The following is an 18,273-nucleotide window of genomic DNA, read 5'->3' as shown; positions in this document are numbered from 1 at the left end:
CAAAAAGTATTGACCATTATTAGCTACCACCAGTAAATAATATCCAACAGTAATGTGACCATCAGAACAGAATCACTAAAGTGCTTCTTTTGCCTGAAACATCTTTTCTGAAAAAGTTTTTGTAACCACACCTATAATGATTCCTCATTATTCCTGAGACGATAGAGAGAGAGAGGTAGACAGATAGATAGATAGGTCTCTTTGTTCCATATAAATGTATGTAGAAGAGACTAGGTCATTTTCTTATGGCACCTTTCTTGGAAGTATTACTAATCACGACTGAAATGGCCATTAGCCCCCATTCCCTGATCACTTATTATGAGTACCACTTCAGGTTTTGGCGCATGTGCTTTCATACAGTATTCCACTTATACTATCAGCAATACAGCACCTTGCAGAATTCATCCTGCTGGTATTAAGTCTACAGTATTAGCTGAGATCCAACTGTCCTTTGGAGATCTGACCCTTGAAACTCAGAGAAAAGCGATACATCCTAAAGGATTTCTAGAGAGAATCAAACTGTCCTAAATCTAAATTCAAATCCAAGCTGTCCAAATTCCAAAACTATAACGGTTTTACTAATTTTCATGGCTAACACTGGAAAACATTTTATTCTAAAACTAGTTATTCTGGTTTTCTTTCATTTTTCTTTCTTCCCTTCCTTGTTTCTTCTAATAGTAGACAGAATTTATCTAATTTACCTAATAGTAGATATAATCAATATCTACTATTAATTATGTTCAAACTCAAAAGCCATCTACAGTGTTGTTCTGTAGTAGCATATAAACTGGCTAACATATATTTTAGGTGATTTTAATATGTCAAGAATTTGGGATTTTCCATAATTAAAATACAAAGAAACATTATAATAATCCTATCACCAGCAAGAGTAAAGTTCAGCAAACTACAGCCACAATCATTCACTAACCACAGACCTGTACAAAATATAAAGTTCTCCCATCGTGCCTAGAAAGGTTTTCCCAAACTCTGACATGTCTAAACCGTGTAATAGAATATTTTTCACCTAAGCTTCGCATAATCTATGATACACAAACACCTGGAGCTGATAACGCTAGATTAATTTACATTGTAATTTCCCCTCAGTGAATCTATATTTCCCCATAAAAATTATTGTCTAATATTAAATTTAGCCAATTTATGTGTCATGATTATTTTTGCCTTACAAGATTATAATAAAATGAAATACGCAAAAGTCATTATATATTGCAAAGTATCACATAAAATATCACATAATTATTAAAAAAACATATGCCCTTGCCCTTGTGACATAAAGCATGTAAAAACATAAGATTAAATAAAACAGGAAGGTAGTCACAGATTTCTGTTTGTAGACTGAATCTTCAGGCCTTTAAGTGACTATCAAATATTAGGGCCTGGACCTAAAAAAGAAAGAATGAAATATTAACAATGTCCCACCTTGTGGGAGCTCGACATCACTTGACACTACACAGAAACCGACCTTTTTGTCCTTCAGGCTTGCCTACCAGGCCCCATCTTCTATCGCAAAAGCCAAATCATCTGATCCCAAACTAACTGTCAACTGCCTGTGATGGTGGGGAAGCCAGACATCAATCAATCAGGTTTTATCAGACGCTCTCTTCGTTTCTCTGTTGTGCTCATCTTATCATCTGACCCAGTTGTAGCCCTGACTTCAGAAGCTTAAGCAACTTGATGACAAAACATGTGCCGGTTTGTCCAAGATGCACATCGTTAAGAAGTGGGGTGATATTTTTAGCAGCTACCTAATATATTTGCAAATGAACTCTTGAATATTTCAGATCTGCACAGGCCCCGTGTTGGTCAGTCTCTCCTGCCCACTGAGTCTGTTCTTGGCTGTGGGAGGCCCAATAAATCAAAAATCTGTAAAAGTACTTAGGTACAAATCAAACATCATTGGGAAATGTCACTGTTTTCATGGCAATGTGGGCAGAAAGGCTAACAAAATGAGAATTTCAGGATGTCACTTCAAGAAAAGAAAGAAGACCTAATTGATAAATGCGCACAATACAAATTCAGATAGTTTTATCCCAAATAAATAAAAATAAGTCAGAAAATTAAAAGCCTTTTTATTCCTATTGACTGGAGTCTTGGAGGAAAAAATGTTTAGACTGTCAATGCTGTTGGCAAATCTACATTAGCTGTCCCACTGCTCTAATGATATAAAGAATGTACTCGTACACATAAACTAGTTGGGTAAGGAATCAACTATGACATAGATTATGAGTTTAAAATTTTTTAATTCAAAGAAACTATCTGTTACATAATTTTTACACAAAAGTGAGAAGAGTGAAATGTAGACATATTTTGTGGATAGAAATACTGTATGTTAGCATAAGTATCCACTTGCTTAACTTAGTCTTCTTTTTTCTTCAAGGAGTAATTAATTTTTAAGATTTTCCTTAAAATCAAAAGAACAACTTTTATGATGAATATAGGATTTTCATTAAAGGCAATGTCAATATCCCATCCAGCTCTCATTAAAATCTTCACTGAACTATATTTTGAAAGTATTTTAAAAGCAGCATATAATTTATCCACAAAACTTATTCACATAAATACATATCTTAATCATAAAAGTATGGGCTATGAAACATCACAATGTATTACAGTGATAATATTTTGACATGGATGAAAATGCACACCATGAAAATAATTTGTATACAACAAATGAGAAAGTGCAAGAATAAATTGTACAGTATGTCATAAGATTCCCACTGAATTCAAAGTGTTTTATTAAAAAAAAAATTTTTTTTAAACCTTTGAACTTCTCAGTAGACACAGTAAGCAAGAATTCTTACTAAAAGTAATGATAACACAAATTTGTATCATTTAATTTTAAATAATCAGAACTTTTAATTGAATTACCTGATAATCTTTAAAACCTTTCTTCTAAATTAGGGAATTTAAATGTAGTAAGCAAGAGGGAAATGGACAATATTTATGTGTATTCAATTATTATTTACTATCATTATTATTTTTTTATTATCTTTAAGGCCACTTAGTAGTATAAGAGTTTCAGCTATTTTTTGGCACACATTTAGAGGAATCTGGCCCCCAACTGAACTTGAATATCTGTCAATTAACTATTTTTAATCTTCTAACTTCCAGTTTATTGCAGGCTCACAACAATTTCAGAATATACCACAACAAAGCAAGTCTTTCTTAAAGAGTACACTATTATTCATATCCCAAATGAACAACTAATAAGAAAATTAAAAGTTCCTGATTAATAGGTAAAGGACAAATATTTGTCTCAGTTTTGTAATTAATTCTTCACCCTACTCAAGTTTAAAGATATTTCCAAATTTTGAAATAAATAAAATAATTTTAGAGATTGTGCTGAAAAACCTATGTCAAGTAATTCACACAAGAAATCTTCCATATGCAATATTATATAGATGTTAACTTGTTGAAAATTCTCTTTTACTGTCTCAACAAGAGATGTTCACCGAAGTTCTACAAATGTAGATTAGAGTAATTCATATCTTCAAAAGGATTTCTCTAAGAAAGGAATCAACTAAAAAATAACGTTAAATATATCTTCAATAAATGTCCATTTAGAGATAATTTTAGATGCATTTTAAGGTTTAAAATAGCTTTTAAAATAGGCTGCACAAAAGCTAGGTGTTACAGCTTTTATGTGGGCTATTAAAATTATATATGTTTGTGGTAGCCTATATATAAGCTATTTTATATATATTTGTGGTAGTTGGTTAAGACACATCTAACATTATCAAAAGTCAAATCATGTATAAGAAAACATCAGACTAATACCATTCAACAACTTCTAACAATTCAAAAGGGCAACAGTCAGTGGCAGATGCCCAGATGAAATGAAGGTCTATTTAATACTAAATATTACACTAGTGCCTCTTATAAACATATTCCCTTTATTTTTTTACACTCATGGGGATGTTACCAGAATATTAAATATTAAATGGTACTGCCTTGCAGACTATATAAAGAGTTGACTTTCAGCTATTACATGGACAATGCCTGGAATGAATAAGCAATTATATGGCATTGGTTATAGCCATCAGGCACTCAACATTCATTTTTAAAATCTCCAAAGTCATGAGATACATATACAGTTTCCCCATATACAAACATATTTAAGTTTATTTAGTGCCCACAAGCTTAAGCGTAAAGTAGAGCATTTCAGGCACCATTTCTAAATCCAGTTTTTACTCTTTAGCATAATTTTTTAAAAGAATAAGATGAATTTCCAAAGATCTGATTTGGAAAAAAAAAATGTTCATTTTAAGTGATCACTGTCTCTTAGAAATATCAACAAAATAGCATGTCTTTTGTTTCCTGGCTTTCGCAACTTAGGACCTTTTATTATCTTTGCAAACATCCTTTGAAGACATCTATCCTTTTTAGGATTTCCTTTATTAGCAATGAATATTTGTTAACACTAAAATAGTCCCATGACACTTCTTCCATGGACCTTTCATAGCAAAACTCTCTGGCCTCAGACATGGGACTGGTTATCCTGCACCCATCGTGAGGCAAAACTGGTCCTCAAAAGTACTTTAAAAATAGTGGATACATTATTATAATGGACCAGGAAAGAAGGGATGAAAGAGAAAAAATAAGAGCTTCTTATTTTAACACATGAAATCTTGACCAAAACCAGTTCTACCCAGTAATTATCATATATTCATTTTTAGAAGTATTTGTCAAAAGCACAAATTACTAAGGCTTTAAATAATCCTGACTAGACAATTCTTCTCTTTTTGTCATCTCAAAAAGACAATCTGACAGTAATGGTATGACACCCTCTCAGACAAGCCTCTCGGCATTAATATTTAAATCTTACCTATCCCTTGTGATTGGAATTCAGCCTCTATTCGCAAACAAAAACTAAATCAATGTTCTTAGAGTTCAAACTAGATCCCTAAACAGTTTGCCACTCTCTATGCACAGATAAGATAAACTTTCTTTGACCCAAGAGATGAAGTTGCCATGACGATCAGAGAGTCCACTTTCTATATTGATATTTTGCTGATGTAACAACAAATAGAACCAGATCCTAGTGCTGATAATGGTGATTAATTAATACTAATATTGATCCCTACAAGCAAGAGACAAGGCTATTAACTTGAAGCCTGAAAAGTCAATTGTTACCTGTGGCAGAGATACTAGGAGCTGATTTGGAAGCATAATAAACAAATGTGCTATCTTTATGTTAATACCTTTAAAGAGATAGTTCTTTCTAGAATGCCAAATATTGCCATGTCTGAGCTTATTAATTTAATTGCATTTCAGCTTTTAAAAATGTAACCTTATTGAATGATACATACTTACCCCTTTATCTATGGTGGAAACACATTCTCTGGGACTGAAGTAACAGACTTTTGCTGGTGTTCATTTGGTGAGGGAATGAACTGATAATTTTACACAGTGGCAGGCGCTGAATCAGACAGGGTTTCAGAAATACCTGCAGTGTTCTTCTGAAATGTCCTACTAATCCTTTGGAATTGGGAAAGTAACAAAAACTCCAAGGGAATATGATTTGGAGAATGAGAGCTCCCAAGTTAATGTATTCACTCACACTTTTTAGTGAACAAAGATTGCATTGAAAAAAGTATTCTTGAAAAATTTTTTATTCCCAGATAAACCTAATTTTAGATTTTTCACACGATTTAGCCAAACATCAAAAACCTGCTCTAAAGTATCACCTTATGAAAACCTGAATATACATTCTTTTGAAGGAAAGTTCATTTGAGAAAGCATTTTCTTTGAACATAAAAATTAATCACAGAATGTAGAATAAATAAGATTACTTTATTCATTTAATACCTTTTTAGCAAAAGTTACATATTGAAAAGGGGATGTGATTAAAATGCCAGTAAGTACATTCTTGATTTGCCTTGTTTATGGGGAAGAGCAAAAATATCAGTATTAGAAATCCATACATCTAATTCCAGACATGTCATTTTAGCAAACACATTAGCTTCAATCTCGTTCTCTCAAAACTTTTTCCAGTGATAAGAACTAGCAGCAAAATGGGCTAATTAGTTTCATTTCTTTGTTTTTATCATGTGGAGTAAGAGCTAATTTAGTCCTTAAATAGTCCTCAAACAGCAGAAATAACATGGATGAGGCAGGCCTTGAAGACCTCATGAATGGGAGAAATGAGTTACCTTAACTGTAACACAAAGTTAACTTAATTTACACTACCAAACAGGCAAAACATACATACATATGAGCTAGACAACTGACATAATCATTGAATATTTTAACTTATCCCCACAATTAACCAGAAACAAACTGATGTGTAAATCTTTGCATTAACCCTTAAGTATATAATAGATTTTAAATTAGCAGAATGTAAAAATCAGAAGCAAATTGTTTAACTGCACTACTGTCTTGCAAAACTTAACAGTACCGACTTAAACAATATAGGACAAGTCACATATTTTCTATGTCTATATTTAAATAGCGCAGGAAATAAAATTTTAATTTACAAAGACTTATTGGTACCTTGTAATGTCTAAAGTGAACACTGATATCTTATGTGCAATTCAAAGAGATGCTTACACTCCTTGTAATTGAACCGATACAATTATATTATTCTTAACGTTTCTAGCTATAATTTATAGAAGAGTTCAAACTTCTTTGTCCATTTAAAAAATATTGAGATATATAATATTAAACCTCATAATTTTTCTTACTGCATAATTTTACAAATGAACCACTTTAGAAAGTTACCAGAAGTGGAAAACATAAGAGCTGCTCTTTTAATTCCAAGACATATCACCAAGTTTTAACCCTAAACTCTTTTATAGCAACTAGGGATGAAAATGCTACCTCATTTATATTTGCATTGTTGACTCCACTGAACTTAAAAAAAAAACAAACCTGACTTCATGATAATAACTCTTAAAAACTAGGATTCATATTAGCCATTTTTAAATTTTAAAAAAACTACTAAATATTTATTCTTAGATTTTTTTCAGAAAAATTCTATGTATTGATATATTTCAAATTTGTAAATAAAGAAATTAATTTTTTACCTTACATTGGGTACCAATCTTTCTATTTTATTGATAAAACAACTATTATACATAATGTATTTTCCTTTATTTCATGGCCAGTGTAAAAATAGGCTTTCTGAAACGTTACTCAGTCAAAAACATAGATAATAAAATCCCTAACATGAGACATACCATAAGCCAAAGAGAATGGCTTATTTTTTAAACGTTATAGTTAATTATTTTTAAAATCCAAAGAAATGAGTAATATGCTTCAAAGCAAAAATCTGTCTTAATATTTGGCAGGCGAAAAGCAAAACATCCTGAGTATAAGAGCGATCAATGTATTTCAAATGTGCATAGCATACCCAAACCCCTCTTTAAAAATAATAATATTAATGATAATACAGTAGTTAATTAACCCCAAAATTATGGATTGAACATTAATACCAGAAACACTAAAAAAAAAAAAAAAATCCTACACTACTAGAACAATGAAAAATAACCACAACCACTTCTTTGTGTAACATAATTTTAAGGTTCTAAAGATGATCCACTTAGAGATTTTCACATTTACAAATATTAAATAAATTTAATATGCAACATTCTCATTTAAAACAATAATCATTTTATAAGTAAAACATTTAATATTATGTACTTTTTAAAAAAAATAGCATAAAACATTAAAATGCCACTGTGCAAGTCAGGGACTCATACAGCCTGAATTTATTAGATCATCTCAAATAACAAAAAGGTAATTTATTCACTATGAAAGGATTCCACCTCTGCAAAAGCCCCTCTACAGAACTGCTAACGAGATCATTCTTAACAGGGGACATTTTACTTTCAAGGTGTATATTCATTCCCAATATCTACTTCACTTAAAAAAAAAAAATTCTGCCTCTTAATTCACCCTTTCTTTTTCCTTCACCACAAATTATTTGGCACATGATCTAGACCGAACATTTCTGTTCTACATGTTTGAAAACATCAAGCAATCTAAAAGTTTTAGGAAAACTGTTCTTGAATGGTATCAAGAAGAGTGCCTTTTCTTACTGTTGGATGAAAATAAAGTACTTGAGTTTCTTTCCTCCCTTTCGATGTCTACATTAACAACTAGCTGGCATTTGTACAAAAAAAGAAAAAAAAAATCTTTTCCTGAACCCATAGCCAATATACTTAAGTGTGAATGAAGTTGGGGACATATAGGGCAGTAAACACATAGAGACAACAGCTTGAAGAAGAAAATGACAGTAAACTGTACACACAACACAGTTACTAATCATAAAGAGATACATTGGTAAAAGAAAAAAAAAATCATCATTTCTGTCATAAATTTTGCAGTGCAGCCCCAGAATGGAGAACAATCTGGGCAATTTATTGGCATATTGGCAGGAGGTGATAAGGCTAAAAACAACAACAGCGAGCAGCTGTGCGAGGAGATGGGCAGATAGCATGATATGGCTCCCACACCAAACACCTCCCGTCCTATCAGGGCTTTTTATCAAACCAGGATTACAATAATAGCTCAGGAGAGAAAGCTTCTGAGGGGAGGGCAAAAAATACAGTCTTGGAATAGGAAAAAAAAAATCTGAATTTTGGGACAAAACATGGGGGCAAAATACATAATTTATCACTGTATTATCAGGAAATCCAGGCAGTCTAATCAAGGAGCACTGAGTGACTATTTTTTGCCTTATCATCCAAAGTGGTGGAAACGGAGAAGGAATTATCAGGCTTCTGCAGATTGCTGGGCTGGAATTTTAATGGTAATAATCGGGTTTCTGATGGTATATCTTCTCTGCTTATCTTTCCCATTATCTCCTCTTATCTGGCCAGTCATCATAGCAAATTAATGGTGCTCTTTCAGCGTTGCCTTTTTATCGCTGCCCAGAGAGCACCCAAGGGGATAGAATAAGCAAAATATTAAAATACTGCATAAATCACAATTTTAGATAGCAGGGAACTGTACGCAGTAAAAGAAAAAAAAAACTGTGCCCAACAACCTTTTTGTCCTTTAAATTGACTGTCTTCAGAGTTTCTGGTATAAGCTGACTTTTGCTTGTCAGAGTTGCTCTAAATTGGGTATGTTTTATCAGCGATGCCAAAGCTTTATTTTCAAATTCTGGACGTTTCCAAGTTTAAAATGCAGTTTCATTAGTTGCATGAATCGCTACTGTTTCAAAATGCATCTCTTTCTGATATTTTCCAAACTTCTATTTGATCCAGAATATCAAAAGCAACACTGCTGTTTGTAATTGTTTAAAAAAATGCTGCACTTCTTATACACTACTAAAACTGGAGGGAGAGACCTATCATGGTAATGACTTTGAGTACCAAGACAAACTTCTCCATCTGCAAAACTGCCTCCTACTCCTGGACAGGCAAAAGGAGGCAAATGTCAATAGGTTACAAACAAAGTGACTTTACAGCTGGTCAAACTAGTATCCCCCCCAAAAAACAACAGCTATTAGATAGCACTGCTCTATATATAACAATTCAAAGAGCTCTAATTTTTCTTTTTCCTTAACAGTGCAAGGGGAGAAGTGTGTCCACATTTGCATGGATTATCACTGTGACCCCAAATTGAATCCACTAAAAGTCTAAACTGCATGTATATTAATAACACATATGAATGCATATATCAGCAGGCAATGATCACTGTCAACAAATATAAATATAATACTTGTTCACTTTCAAATGAAAGAACTTTAAAGTATTTTTGATAGTTAATAAATCACAGCATTCAAATAAGACTAAAATGTTTTATGACCTATAACACAAGTGTAGCATCAGCAATTAGTTCCAACGCTTTAATCTTCAATTATATGAGGTGGACATAGAAGGACAGAAAAAAAAAATTTAATGTAGCTAATTGGGAAGATAACAAAGTATTTCCAAGTAGAATCAGATGGTCTTTGCACCATACAATCAATTAATATTAATTATTTATTAACAATCTAGACGACAGCCATGAACTAAAAAGCATTTTGCCTTTAATAATGTTTACAATCATGTCTTACAATAAGCACAGTTTTGTACTATAAAATGCAACATTTACACACAGGGACGTGATCAATTTAGTTCTAAAAGGTAAAAGGCGATTAGTTGAAACCATGCAATAATCACTCTGAAAAAGTGAAAGTCTTCAAGAACGGTATCTCTACTCAATTAAAACTGCTTTGAGCCAAAAGTTAAGTCCAGTCCTTGCTTTAACCCAAGTTGCAGAAAATAGGAACTGAAGCATAAGAGACGAAATCCACGAAATAAAAGCTAGCGAGTCAGGTCTGAGAGGCAAGGCTCTAAATACTTATGTAGCAAACTGCTTATATCCTGGACCCCATTTCATACTGGCTACGTTGATTTATATGATTTATTTTAAAACTACATTAAATGAAATTTTCAACACGAGGAGGTGAGTAGGGTTAATAATCAAGGGGGAAGGAGTGTCATTAAAGCTTTTTCCTAAAATTACACGATAATCAGTTTTATACTAGTTGCCAGACTTTAAACAACACGAAGAAATGGACACACCACATGGCTGGCAAAAAATAATAATAATAATAATAAGGCTGTTTCTCCTTTTCGGCCAAAGCGTTGAAGACGTGTCGCAGGGCGACAAAACACCATGGGAAGGATTTTCCCCAAACGTGAAAAGTTGGCCGAGTTGAGCTCTGCGGGTGTGTGCGTTCCGGGCAGGTGCCTCTCGCCCCGCTGTGTCCTTTCAGTACCACCCAGGCCCCCGGGGGCTCGGGGGCTTCAGGTCACGCTCTCTGCGGCGCCCAGGCTGCCTTGAACTCCCGGCTTCCGCGCTGGGAAGCGACCGGCGGCCCCTCCCAGCGAGGACTCCCGGCGCCTGCAGGGCCCGAGGTAAACCGCACGCCCGCGCCGCAGACCTCCCCGGCGACGCGAACCGGACGGGCCCGGAGCCCCCGGCCAGACCCGCCTGCCGCCAGTCCCGCGCCCGCAGGGCGGAGGCGCACGGCTGCCTGCTGCAGAGGCGCGAACTTTTACACCTACTTTTTGTTTCGCTTCGGCTTTGGCGTGGCTCTGGCACCGCCCAGGATCGCGACCCAGACACTGATTTTCCACCGCCTGGGGACGTTGTGCCCCTCGCCCCGAGGTCTCGACCAGCTGTTCGGAGAACTAAGTTCTCACCCCCGGTTGCTAAAAAGTGGTCCCCAAGAGTAGCAGCCCGTCAAACGCAACAACAATGACAACAACCGCGCTAGTAACAAATGTCCTAAATGAGTGGGGCTGCCCAGGCAGGCTCCACGAGACAGCAGCGCTAACTGCGCGCGGGGGTCGCGTTAAAAAGGACCCCGGAGCGCGAAGGACAAGCCGAGCAGGAGTGGGCTGCTCGTCGCAGCCGCTGTCTTGCCTGGCGCTCGGGCTGTCTGTGTGTCTGTGCCCGACTAGTTGTCCCTCCAGCTGCTCAGGCAAAGTTTGACAAATCCCGGGCAGCGGGAGCGGATTTCCCCGAGCCTCCCTCCCTTTTCCCGCCCCGCGCGCCCCCCTCCTCAGAAATAATCCCACCAACTCTCGGCCCCGCGTGCAAACTTACGTTTGATCTGCCGGGGTTTGCTCTGCTTTCTTCGGGACATTTCGGCGGCGGCCGCTGCCACTGGGGCTCCCGCGGTGCCCGCGGTCGGGGCTGCCGCTCCCTCGGCTCCCGCCGCCGCCGCCGCCGCCGCCGCCGCTGGCCAGGCTCGGGCCGCCGCCGCCGGCCGGACTCCAGGTGCTCCGGACGCGCGGGATCCGGGCGCTGGGCTCCTCCGGGAGCCGCGGATCCACGTTTGGAGATGAGCAGGCAAATGAGGAGAGAGAGGGGGGCAGAGAGAGTGTGACAGTGGGGAGGGTTGGGGGGAGAGTGGGAGAGCAATGGGGGGGGGAGGAAATGGGAATTTTCAAACGAATGGACAGGGAGAGAGAGAAGGGAAAGGGGGGCACGAAAAGAAGGAAGAGAAGGAGGGAGGGAAGGGAGAGCGAGCAGAGGGGAGAGGGGAGGAGAGGGGGCGGAAGGCGCGGGAGGAGGAGCGCGCTCGCTCTCTCCTCTCCGCGGCTCGCGGGGCAGATACTCGAGCGCCGCCGCCGCCGCCGCCGCCGCCGCCGCCGCCGCTCCGGGCCGCGCAGCTCTCGCTCTGCCGCGGGAGGTGGCGAGGCGCGGGAGGGAGGGGCGCGCCGGGGCTGTGGGGAGGGGGGACTATTCCATCAGCGAAAGGAGGATTGGCTGCATCCAAAGCCAGTCCAGATGCAAACTAGGGCCCTGGCCTGGTCGCGTGGGGTTCAGAGGAGCGCGGCGGGGGGTTGGAGGGACAGAGGGAGGCGTGGGGCGGGCTTGGAGGGGGGCCACCTTCTGCAGTTGTCACCGCGTCAGCTCTGGGCTTTTGCCAGAGCACCCCTCCTCCTCTTCCCGGCAACTTCTTTTCAACAGCCCCTCTGATGGACCCCAACTCTCCTCTCTCACGCCTCGCCTATCCAGCGGGGCACAAAGAAATCTCAGTCACTCCATAAACTTTGTGCTTCCAGTTATGCCGCCCCCTCCCCTAGCCTCCACCCCGCCCTTCCAGCTATTTGGCAGGAAGGTTAGGCCACTGGCAAAATCCTCTGCGAGATCCAGCTGATCACAAATGCCAGCTGTATGTCTTGGGGCCAGTTAAGTCCTCTCCTCTGCCCAGGCTCTCAGGAGACCATTTCACTGCTCTCAAGGTTCCAAGGAGACCGCTGCGGACGCGGACCATCCCCCCACTTGGCCAGCACGGATGGGATGCTGAACAGCGTCCTAAAAGTGCTCTTTCTCACCTCGAGTTTTCATTTTAGATTGTAAAAATTCCGAATTTGGAGAGAGGCAGATATTTTTCTCCCATCAGAAAGGAGGACCATTAGCTAGGTGATTACCCTTGTGGGAAAGGAACTATCTCTAATCAGAATACTAACTTTTTGAGGAAGTCTGTGGAAGTTCTAAAGTCCCACCCCCGCCCCATAATCTTTCATTCTTTTAGTTCTTCTGCCACAGGGAAGCAACCAGCGACTAATAAAAGATTTGATCTTGCCATAATTTCCCAAGCAGGTAAGACCCAATAACTATTTCATGATTCTTCAGCTTTTAAAGTTTAGTTTCATTATTATTCAATTATTGTGTGTGTAGTATGTCGGAAACTGCAAGACAAAAGAACAAATTTTGAAGTGATTTGCATAGTTATTATTTTGGCCAAGTTAAGCTGCATGCGGCTAGCTTAGTTTCTCATAGTTTCATATACACTGAGTTTTAAATATATTCTCCCAGGTGGACTTGAACGAGGCATCTATCCAAGAGACAGTGGAACTGGCTGCTTTATGTAATCAGTATTTACTAATAAACTCCACTGCCGTTAACATGTATGCGCCCGACGTTCCCCCCCCCCCCAGGTTGTGAGGTCATCCATTCTGATCTGAAATCGAGCCCCCCTTTGTTTGGTTGACTAACATGGGTGTGAGCCCCGCCAAACTCCACACGCTAAAAGGGTCTGGAGGTCAGCAGAGAGCCTGGGCTGATTGAGCATAATGCAGGCTGTTCAGTGTGCAGGAAGCACTGTAATCAGTGTCATTGATAACCCCATCAGGACATCTTCTGGAAGGTGTAAAGAGTTGCCCTGCGAAAGGTATGGCTGAGAGAATGTTAATACAGAGCTGAAGACCAATCGTGAATTTTATTACATTACCATTAGTACTATTACCGCAGAGCTTGTAAGAATACATGGTTCTTTGCAGTGGAAAATGCACTAAGTGACAAAGTCCCTCCCCTGAAGAACCAACAAATTAAAGCTGTAAGTACCATGAAAAGCAGGGTTATTTGTGTTTGTGTTGTGGAATGAATCAGCAGACAGAACTACAGATTTTTGCCTCCTTAATTTCCAATTCGTTACAATTAAAGTGGTATACTTAGAATTGAATTATTATATATTATGGTTTTTAAAGATCTTTTTATAAAACTGGCTGTCTTTTTTATATCACCCAAAAAGAATGCCCATTGGAATTAAAATATCATAACAGTTAATGTTTCTTTTGGCATTTGAAATGGTTAAATATGCAAAGCAAAAGAGAAACAAATAAATCTCAACTAAATATTCACTTTAAAAGCTGAAAGGAGCAAAAGCCAGAGAATTCAAGGCAAGATTGATAAGATAACCAGATTACAGTATTAGAAATAAATATAGCTCATCTAAATTTATAAATAGATATATTATTCTGGTCAATATGAATGAATTAAACTAAGGAATATTATTACATTTTGTGTTTTCTCATCATTTTTAATGAGAATGTTAATGATATTTAAAGTTTAATTTTTCTTTTTCCCATTTAATTCACTAAGGTTATAAAATAAAAAGACAGCAAAACCTATAAGCAATTATCTCTGTCCAAATGGATATAGCAGCTCCAAACCACAGCTACATGACTATCAAACAATGATTATGAAAACCACAATTGAGAAAAGCATCAGGGAATGATATTGCAAAACCACAGCAACAAATGTGTCTGTGATATTGAAAACCACAATTCACAACTAATACCCTGTGTATCGCAAATTACTATTTAACTATAAATGTGAAAATGTATAAGTAACAGCACAAAATAATTTCTCATTTACTTGAAAATGAATTATTCATTTTCTAGACTCACTGATTTCATCTTTACATAATGGTTCATTTTGAAAAGTTTCTTTTTTTCAAAGACAAATCATTTTAAATCACATAGGTAAGTTACTTTAAAAGCAGAAAATATGCAACTTTTAATAACATTTCCTCAAATGCTAAAAGAATTGATTTGAAACCAATCTGAAATAAAGAAACATCTACTTCAGTCTAGCTTTCTTCATAAAATTCTTCAGGAGCAGAAAGGGATGGAGTGGAAACTGTTTATGGAAAAAAACAAAGCTTCGAGTATTCTATTACACCTTCAATGAGAACATAATTATATATTCTCAAATAGTCATTTTAGCTAGAAACCATATATCTGACAGTAAAATGCGTCACCAGTACCAAAACAACTTTAATATGCAAACCAAATGTTTATTTACAAATAAATAAAAGAATATTATTTGTAAGTTTATAGAGTTTCCAGATTTAGCAAATTAAAATACAGGATGCCCAGTTAAATTTTAATTTCAAATAAGCAACAATAAATTTTTTAGGATAAGTATGTTCCATGCAATGTTTGGGACAAACTTATCCTAAGAAATAATTGTTGTTTATCTGGAATTCAAATTTAACTGGGCATCCTGTATTTTATCTGGCAAACTTCTAAGTTTAGCATTTTAGCATTTTCACAAATTTGTGGTTATTTATCATATTGTTTATGGAAAAGGCAGGGAAACCCTACAGTGCTTCCTAAAGACACAGATATTCTTAATTCTTGAACATCATATTTTTTAGGGAAGGCAAGTAGAAGGAATAAATTTCTGAACAAAAATTCTTCATTTGGCACAGTACCGAAACATGCTCTCAGTGTAAATGGATTGCATTGAGGTCTGTCTCACTCTTGAATTTGCTTTTAAAATGTGCTTTTTTTCCTCTAAGGGATCAACAAATTGATAAAGTAACCTCCCAGGCCACATCTTATTAGGCAGCAAGCTGCCTTCTTTATTATGAGAATAAACAATATTCAAAGGCTTCAGAAAGACTTAATTTTTTGCCCTTGTATCCTCACCAGAAGTTGAATACAGTTTATCTGCCTTAATTTAAGATTGTGGCACTGAATTGAAGAAGAATGCAGTATGAATATAGTGTTTAGTGTTTGTGTATCTTTATAATTTCAGCAGTTTAAAAATAAAAATCAACAAATTCATCGAAATGGCATTTCCTAGGTTACAACTATGAAAAGGACTGTCTGCTTACTTGCAAAGGAGCCAAGAGCTTTGAAAACATTCAGTCTAGATCCGAGGTTTAACTTGGTCTTCATGTAGATGGTCAATCCCCTTGACAGAAGTATGCATGTACAAAAAATTTACTAAAGGGCAGTCTATTGAATTAATCAATTCATCGGATTTTCAAAAATATCTGTGAAAAAAAATCTCTGATCCAATATGCATTAAGAATGACTATTCTCTTTGTGTAGAATTTTATAATGTACTGAAAACCAAAATGTGGATGATTTAAGTTTTTATTCTTTGCAATCATCCTTTATGTCCAAATTACTATTCTGATAGAGGAAAATCATAGGATGAACTCTATTACAAAAAAAGTATTTGTTGCTAAGTCTGTATAATGCATAACACACCTCCAAGTGCAAAATAAATATTAAAGGAGTAACGCCCCAAGTTTTAGAAGACATCTGTTGATTTTGCCTGCCTAGCATCCATCCCTCTTCTTCTGGTAGTAATGCTGTGATGTCTTTTGAAGAACTACTCCTCCACGTCTTCTCTTTGGTCATGTAATGCAAGTGTGGCCTTCCCCAATCCCCTAGTCCCTGACCAATCAGAATATCCCACGTGTTCGTCTCTAGTGATTGGCTCAATGGTTCAAATTGTTTCTATGAGAGTCAGCCCTGGAACTTTATCCTAAAACCACTGAGGAAAGGGTGCTTCTATTCGACTGGTGTTGCTACACTGGAAGAATGCAAACCTAATATTGCTGTTGGCCATCCTTGGTGGAAGAATCTGTTTTAGAGGACTAATTCTGTCTTATCTTCTCTCAGGATCTGATTTTTGGGAAATCCGAACCAAGACACCCATCAACATTCCAATACTACTTTTTTTGGTTCCATCAATATTACCTATGTGTCTACATAAACATTAGAGTCTTGGTCATTTCCATTATATTGTATCTTCATCTATTTGACCAGGCTAATCTCTATACACCTTTGTAGTTTTAGTATAGATGTCATTTTTCACAGGAAGACGTCACTGACCTCCCAAGTCTTAGTGAGATATCTTTTCTCAGTTCCATAACACCTTCTTTGTCGGCATAATATCACTCATTGCATTGTATTATATCGGCAGTTTAAATACATATAAATTCAATCCTTACCAGCCCCCTCCCTGACCTACTACACCTAACTAGATAGTTTGTGAAGGCAAGAAATATGTCTGTCTTTTTCAGAACTACATTCCCAGGGCTGGACACATAGACGGTCCTAACATAATTACTGGAAGGAAAAGTAAGGTCAGAATTATCCTGTTTTATATGGGGACTCCTACTCTTCCCAATCCTTATCCACATGGGCACAGGTGCAAGAAGTGGCAGCCACGTTTGTACAACGTGACTCCATGCTCCTGATGGCGGATACATGGACCAAGGGGAGTACCTGACTCAAATATGGCCAATCAAATTCCTCCCTCAGGAATCTAGAGTTAGTATTAAGAGTTTCATCTTTACATGGGTTAGTCTCTTGAATGAATGAAAAGTAAAACCTCTGGAATTATGGCATGGTTACCACCATGTGAACAGAGTAACAGTGACAGTTTGCCAGTAGAGAGAAAACGAAATAAAACAAATGTCCTGAGATAAGCAGAGCTGGGAATATGAAATGGCATCCCATGTCCTGTTCTAGACCCTTCATGGGCTTCTGCCCTTCACGTCACTGAGATACTATGTCTCCTTAAAATAAATTCCTCCCCACCTTTCTTTTTAAAATTATTTTTGGCCTAAATTAGCATTAGTTGATTCTTGTTACATTCAAGCCAAAAGACAAAATTAGCAATCCATGACTTCAGTTAGCTTAACTATTCAATAGCCCCCTTTATCTGCAGTTTTGCTCTCTGTGGTTTCAGTTACCAGTGGCAAACCTTGGGCCCAAAATATTAAATGGAAAATTCCAGAAAAAAATAAAATTCGTAAGTTTTAAATTGCATGCCATTCTGAGTAGCATGATGAAATCTCACACCATCCCACTTCATTCCCCCCCACCCCACGTGAATCATCCCTTTGTTCAGCGAATCCTACCAGTTAGTCACTTAGTAACCATCTTAGTTATCAGATTGAACGTTGTGGTATCACCGTGCTTGTGTTCAAGTCACCCTTATTTTAGTTAATACTGGCTCCAAAGTGCAAGAATAGTGATGCTCGAATTCAGATGTACCAAAGAGAAGCCTTAAAGCGCTTCCATTAAGTGAAAAGGTGAAAGTTCTCAATAAAGAAAAAAAAATTGTATGCTAAGATTGCTAAGATCTAAGATCCTCTATCCCTGAATTGTGAAGAAGGAAAAAGAAATTCATGCTAGTTTTTCTGTCACACCTCAAACTGCTAATGTTATGACCACAGTGCAGGATAAGTAGTTATTATGGAAAAGGCATTAT

At 37.4% G+C, this 18,273-nt stretch overlaps 1 protein-coding gene across 2 annotated transcripts in view; it reads right to left on the bottom strand.

Moving 5' to 3' along the window:
- Nucleotides 1-13,007, bottom strand: part of ZFPM2 (zinc finger protein, FOG family member 2) — a 467,674-nt gene extending 454,667 nt beyond the window's left edge. For both annotated transcript variants that reach the window (XM_082434268.1, XM_082434269.1), the window contains exon 1: nt 11,566-13,007. In XM_082434268.1, the coding sequence (XP_082290394.1) occupies nt 11,566-11,605 (40 nt within the window). In that variant the 5' untranslated portion in view covers nt 11,606-13,007. The remainder of the gene's footprint in view (nt 1-11,565) is intronic.
- Nucleotides 13,008-18,273: the final 5,266 nt, after the last annotated feature.

Source organism: Balaenoptera physalus (assembly GCF_965194825.1).
Source record: "Balaenoptera physalus genome assembly, chromosome: 17".
In the NCBI taxonomy this organism is placed as follows: domain Eukaryota; kingdom Metazoa; phylum Chordata; class Mammalia; order Artiodactyla; family Balaenopteridae; genus Balaenoptera; species Balaenoptera physalus.
Note: the sequence above shows the minus strand (reverse complement) of the source record. Positions and strands in the feature narration are given on the sequence as shown.